Source organism: Lactuca sativa, chromosome 2 (genome assembly GCF_002870075.4).
Source record: "Lactuca sativa cultivar Salinas chromosome 2, Lsat_Salinas_v11, whole genome shotgun sequence".
Taxonomy (NCBI): Eukaryota; Viridiplantae; Streptophyta; class Magnoliopsida; order Asterales; family Asteraceae; genus Lactuca; species Lactuca sativa.
This window is the reverse complement of record NC_056624.2, coordinates 185,625,145-185,631,928: the sequence shown is the minus strand read 5'-3', so window position 1 is coordinate 185,631,928 and position 6,784 is coordinate 185,625,145. Positions and strand designations below refer to the sequence as shown.

General features: G+C 32.3%; 1 protein-coding gene across 3 annotated transcripts; it reads right to left on the bottom strand.

Moving 5' to 3' along the window:
- Window positions 1-2,252: 2,252 nt before the first annotated feature.
- Window positions 2,253-5,392, bottom strand: LOC111876435 (protein farnesyltransferase subunit beta). 3 transcript variants are annotated; one of them, XM_023872958.3, is made up of 13 exons: window positions 5,147-5,392; window positions 4,979-5,065; window positions 4,557-4,662; window positions 4,369-4,404; window positions 4,181-4,263; window positions 4,009-4,062; window positions 3,857-3,908; window positions 3,677-3,741; window positions 3,499-3,555; window positions 3,335-3,407; window positions 3,126-3,212; window positions 2,931-3,038; window positions 2,253-2,735 (listed from the first exon to the last, which is right to left on the bottom strand). In XM_023872958.3, the coding sequence occupies exons 1-13, from the start codon at window positions 5,287-5,289 to the stop codon at window positions 2,493-2,495; spliced, it is 1,194 nt and encodes a 397-aa protein (XP_023728726.1). In that variant the 5' UTR covers window positions 5,290-5,392; the 3' UTR covers window positions 2,253-2,492. The 3 variants fall into 3 exon arrangements, with proteins under 3 accessions (XP_023728726.1, XP_023728727.1, XP_023728728.1); XM_023872959.3 differs by having other exon boundaries at window positions 4,979-5,060; window positions 5,147-5,287; XM_023872960.3 differs by having other exon boundaries at window positions 4,557-4,678; window positions 5,147-5,190.
- Window positions 5,393-6,784: the final 1,392 nt, after the last annotated feature.

Below are 6,784 nucleotides of genomic sequence, written 5' to 3'. Positions count from 1 at the left end.
CCCACCTCTCACTATTATATCTCTTAGGTTAGAGAGAGTAATGGTGAGGCTAGCATGATGTTACGTAGAATTTTTGAAGCCATGTAACATTTTTCCACAAAAATATGTTTGCCTTGTAAAAGTTGGGTTAAAAGTTGGGGAGTAACAATGATGTCATTTAAATAAGTTTGATTTAAAAAAACAAACAAATTAGTGTCAACCGATCACAAACCACCGTTCCCTTGTCTCTCCTCTCTCTTTTGGCTAGCCGGCTAGCAAGGCTTGCTTGGCGAGGTCCTTGTTAAGAGACAAGGGTAGTGTTTGGCGTTCTTGGCAAGGCTTGACGCTTACCACTCCTTTTTGTCCAATCTAATTGTAGTAACTGCATATGTTTCTTTCTAAATTTTGTTCTTTTTCATTCAAACTTTCGGTCCATATTCATTAAGCCGATTTAAAATTACCATGTTGTAACTCTCTCATTTCTCTCTTTGTTCATATGACACTTTCCAAAACATTATGTATTCTTTAAATTGTATGTCATCTTTTTGAAATAAAATTTTTTTCCAAAAAAAGACTATGTTCAAATAAAATTATTTGTCGCTGCCAGAACAAAACAATTTATCACCTCTTATTTGGGGTAACTGAGAACCTGATCAAATACCACTAATCGGTACCAGTTCGATTTTTAGCTTAAAAGGTTCATCCCTAACTTATATATATATATATATATATATATATATATATATATATATATATATATATATATATATATATATATATATATATATATATATATATATATATATATATATGTCATCATTGCATTGCCCGAGTACTACCATATTGTGTAAAAAAATATTCACCAAACACCTATTCAAACTTTAAACGTTGAAACGAATATTCGTCCAAATAAAAATAAGAGTCGTCTGAAAATTATTTGCTTAAAACAAAATAAAATCTTTCTATCCTTGGAAATTAACGGATCTGAATCAGATTATATTATTTCATGAGCAATATTATCCACAAAAAATGAGAATGTCGATGAGATTAATGATTATTTGATCGACCGATTCCATAAAGAATACATAATTTACTATAGTTTTGATGAAGTCAATAGACGATATAAATAACTTCTATCATGTGTAATTCTTGAACACATTCACTGTTAGTGGTTTACCCCTCATTACCTGTATTTAAAAGTTCGATGTCGATAATACTATTATGGCATCTTGACCAATGAAATGGATTGTGCAATAGCAATCGGTTGATATGTAAAAGTTTTCAATTTAATGTCATTAATGTCGAAATAGTTGTTGGTCAACATGATAGAAAAATGTTATTTTTGCCATGATTTATCTATGTTCATTTAAAGATGACATGTTCTGATTCAAGCTAAAGAGAATAATGTCCAATTCGATTATGTTTCACGAATAAAGCTCGGGACAACAATTCCAAATATAGGTATATATCTTCAAGAATCTATTTTTCGCATGACCGACTTTATGTGGCATTGTCCAAATGGATATCATGTGTCAATACAAAAGTATTAGTGAAGTGAGACGAACAATTCAAAGGCAGTGAAGTCTATACATTAAATGTTGTGTATAAAGAAGTATTTGACGATTAATAATGTACAATCAATCATCTGTTGTACACATTTGTAAACAACCATAACTCGTCATTTTTTATTCTAACTAATTTTGTATTTGCTAGAATGACTCTGACTGATTATTATTTCCACAAAATAACTAAACGACTCTAGAAACTAATTTTTGAAAGATATTAATCGTACCCGTCGCTTGGCGCGGGTAAACAGCTAGTGTATATATATATATATATATATATATATATATATATATATATATATATATATATAGGATGAGGTTCAATAGAGAACCATAATTAACCAAAGAACCAATCTTTTTTTCAACTTTTAGAACTTATTTTTTATAAAAAAAAAAACTAAAAATAGAATTCGAATTTTTTTTTTACATCAAATTCACAATGTGAATCTTCGAAAATTCACACAGTGAATCCGAAAAATATTTTTCACATTCAAAGTGTTAATATATGAATTTAGATTTTTTTTTCGATAAAGAATAAGCTCTAGAAATTGAAAAAAAAAAATTGGTTCCTTGAAGAACCCATAATTATGGTTCTCTATTGAACTTTTCCATATATATATATATATATATATATATATATATATATATATATATACACGCGCGCGCGCGAAAATAAACGAGCAAAAGCAACAGGAACGGAAAACAATATAAATCAATAAGAAATATAATTCGTAAACTAATAAAAATATATAAGTAATGGTTATGAGACTTACATCTATATTATATAGATTCCAGATTGACTTCAAATTTTTCCTCATATACCTTTGACAATAAAGGAGCTATATATCTAGATCCATATATTCAATATATGTAGACAAATGTTACAACATTACAACATACTAACACTTAAAAAAAGACAAAAACCAAATCAATAACTTATAACATAATTTACGCATCATCGGACTCGGTAAAGAACTCACGCGCCTCATCGTACCGGTCAAAAACGATGTTATAAAGAGGGTTAATTGGTTCCAGGAGATTAGAATACGGACCCAACACAAAGCCCGGCAAGGGTTCAGAATCAGCATCTTTGGGCCACCGAAACTGGGCTGCAGAAAGCCCACTAAGACAATAACATGTGTGATAGTGGTCCCTACTCTTCCCCGGTTTATCCCTAAACCCTCCCTCCACCTACACACATCATCAACAAATATAATGCTTAACTGCAGAGTTCTAATGGGATCTGGTGCCCTCATAGTTTTATAAGGAATGTTCTGTTCCCCCATCAAACCGATTTGGGACTAGCTTAGAACACACACACACACTCGACTAGTGTCATGGCTCTGATACCATTTGAGATTTGTAAAGATGAAAATTTGAAGGTACCTGTGAGCACAAAAGGATATATTGCTGCAAAGCATGGCTCTGGAAAAGATCCTCCGCTTCACCACCACTGGCTGCATGTAATCTTTGTATCAACACAGCAGCTCCTCCCTGGTCATACGTTACTATAATTATGAAAACTGATTTATATAACCTTTAAAACGTGTGCTTTGAACAGGAAAATGAATATTTTAAAACCTGCCAGAAGGAATAGCAACCATCAACTAATTTATTTGTCCTGCCTTGAAAACCACCTTCCACTCCTTGTCTAAAAACCAACCAATCCTGGCTCAAAACATGATATAAGTAATTAAGTATTACATCACAAAATGGGTGATTTAAATTATTTAATATTTTTATTTTATGTTGCATGAGATGATGAGATGAGAGAATTAGAATTGGCTTACAGTTAAACTAGGTAAGTCCAAACGGTTAACTTCGTTGATCAAAATCATTGTGGCCAACCCACAAAAGGTGTACCTATAGATCAATAATTTTGGGTTGTGAGGGGAAAAAATGTAAAATTGATTGGCAAACTGTTAGATCCAGCAGTTGTGATTGTGAAACATACCCACCATGAGCTTCTGACCCTGGTTCACCAGCAATGCCACCTTCATAAGTCTGGCAGCTGAAAAATATTAGTCCGTATAAAACTTGTTAGTTTTAAAAGCCTACAAATAGAAAAAGATGAATGAAAGATTTTAAAAAGTTATAGCTTTAACAAAAAAGATGAGTTGAAAAAGACCAACCTTAAGATGTAATCTCCCACACCTTGAATAAGTTCTCTGTCTAAAATACTTAAAGCACTTGCAACCTAACAGAAAGTGCAAGTATCAAGTGTGTGTGTGTGTGTGTGTGTGTGTGTGTGTGTGTGTGTATATATATATATAGACAGACAGACAGAGAGAGAGAGAGAGATGTTGGCTTACAGAAATGGCAGTGTAACAAGCACGAACATCAACTTCTCCACCATCATGCATACTGAATGAATGAAAATTGAGACAGATTATTAATTGGATACACAAAATTATGTTTGAAAGAAGTTGAATCTATGGATAACTAGTATAGTATTATGCCACACCTGAAGCCTCCACTTGTATGTTTCATTCTGCGCAAAAATGAGTAGATCTTGCCTCTGGAAATAAAAAGCAGTTGCATCAAATGCCAAAAGAATGTCATAAAACAAAAATTCAGACTTGAATCCTATAGGTTTTATAACTAAATTGAGCTATATTATGCCACAAAACAACCACCTGTTAATTGATGACAAAGCTTTATGACCACCTAAGGTGATAAGTGAATTAACAGCAGCATAAGTTGTTGCAAGATGTGGCATCTGTCAAAAATAGAAAATGTGAGCAGCTTTCAAATCAAAATATGAACTTCAATAAAGAAGCTACAATTTTAATCAGTCAATTATCATGATCAGAAGGTAACTTGCCTGCCCAGGTCCTCCACCATATCCACCATGTTGATCCTGAAAGAATTACAGTACAACATTTTGCAATTAATAAACTTATACACTCCTGATAGAAAGAATTATGTATAAGGCAATGTTCATGAAAACTTAGTTTGCAAACAGAAGCCATGATCAGGACTCTGCAAATGACACAGTTAAAGTTGTCACACCTGGCACCGGCTCAAAAAATCAATGGCATTACTCTCCAAATCCTCATCAACACAATCTCCCAGTAAAGCGATTGAATGAAGGATCCAGTAGCAAATCCATGGCCGACTGAAAAGAAGCAATTCTGTGAATAAGTGAAGATATAAGAAAGAATTACTGCTATTATCATATCATACATGATACATGCCAAAAGGTTAAGAATGATATGATTAGATCCATTCACAGTGGATCATCAAAACTGATAACTATAAATTAATGTATGTCAATAGACTGAAAGCATCACTAATGGTTAATAATATCTGATCATTTAAACCATCATTGCCACTAGTAAAGAGATATCCCAATTCAATTCGATCAAAAGAACTGTATGTGTGTGCGTGTGTGTGTGAGAGAGAGAGAGAGAGAGAGAGAGAGAGAGAGATACTTGGCATCCAAGACTGAAAACGAGGGACCGAGCTGCCGAAGACCTTTCATAAGGTAGTCGATGTGATTATCCCGTTGAAGCTCTAACCTTTGCACGGATCCAATACTTCAATAAGTCAATTAACCAAGACAGAGGATGTACAGAGTATTAGGGTTTATGCGGGCTTACATCACTGCTTGGGATTTGGGTGGAATCTTACAGAAGAGTTGATAGATACGAAAAACATGATGTTCAAGTGCCCATTGCTCTTCCTGGCTTGCTGTTGCCTTCCACTCCGCCGACGACGATGACGAAGGCTCCATACAGGTCATACAGCGCACTCCGTTTATTGCTAGCAAATCACTCCGCCCTAACCAGTGCAACACTAATAAACTATGTATAAGTAAAATACTTCTTATGTTTTGTACTTCTCAATACATAATTTTAATGTTTTGTAGTTTTTCTTATATAATGTTTTGTAATGTTTTGTACTTTTCAATGCCTAATTTTGTACTTTTTCTTATATAATGTCTTGTACTTCTCAATACATAATTTTGTACATAATGTTTTGTACTTTTTAATACATAATTTTGTACTTTTTCTTATATAATGTTTTGTATTTCTCAATAAATAATTTTCTCATTTTTCTTATATATTGTTTTGGGTTTGCAAGATTAGTTTGTAAAATTGAGATCGAGATTTTAAGATTCTATAAAATAAAACATAACTTTAATTTATAATTTTAAAATATGAAAATATTTCAAACATTCAATTTTCCATTCAAATTTATAAAACTACAAAATATTAGTCATAAATCACAGCACAAAATAATAAACGGTAAATTGGTAAAGGTTAAAGACATAAAAATAGTAAAAAAAAATCAAGGGAAAGTAGGATGGGATCGAATTTCGATCTTATGATTCTACCTACGATTAGTGGCGGATCTAGGATCAATGCAAAGGGGTATCCTCTATAAGTAAGGGGTATCCCGACAAAAAAAATTGTGTAATACACAATAAAAAAAAAATCCGGAAAAAATTACTCTACTAAATTTTTTTTTAGGGGTATCTCGGGATACATAGTAGATCCACCTATGCCTACGATCTTACGATTCTACCTCAAATACGATTCGTTTACGATCCAGCTCGTTTTTCATACATAGGATCATAAGATCGTACGATTCTACGATCAGGATCGTAATTTTGACAAACATGTTTTGTACGTTATTTATTATTAAATTATTTTACACGATTTACATTTAACTTATAGACAAAATTGCAAAAATGGTTAATTTAGTATTCATTTTTTCGAGGTTTAGTCAAACCTTGACTTTTTGGCTTTATGGTCCTTTTGAGTTAGTTTCATTACGGATTTGGTCCTTCCGTAAACTGAAATGACACTAATGCCCTTGGATATTTATTTTCTATTTTTAAATTCATTCTTTTAAAGTTTAATAATTATTTATTCATTTTAATAATTAAAAAAAATGAGAGGGTCCACCTTCTCTCTCTATGAGTGTGTGTGTGTGTGTGAGAGAGAGAGAGAGAGATGAACGAAATGAATGTATGTTCTTCATTTATCTTCCAAAAACAAAAATTCAATCTCATGTTTTTAACACATACAAAAAAACTAATCTTTCTCTACTCTCCCACCGATGTTTAAGCTTATGAAGAGCATAATTTTGAGCTTTAGAACATCGATGATAATAAAGATCTGAACATAAACATGTTGAATGTAATCAAAATTTTCTAGGTTTATGGGTGTTCTATCTTAATATGAAGATGAACAAAAAAACCTGATGAATAAACAAACCTTAAACCCCCTTTA

Coding starts and splice junctions, on each gene's coding strand:
- LOC111876435 (XM_023872958.3), bottom strand. CDS start 5,289: ATGACCTGTATGGAGCCTTCGTCATCGTCGTCGGCGGAGTGGAAGGCA. Junction 4,264..4,368: donor ATGGTGGAGGACCTGGGCAG/GCAAGTTACCTT, acceptor TATTTTTGACAG/ATGCCACATCTTGCAACAAC. Junction 3,408..3,498: donor GGGTCAGAAGCTCATGGTGG/GTATGTTTCACA, acceptor ATTGATCTATAG/GTACACCTTTTGTGGGTTGG.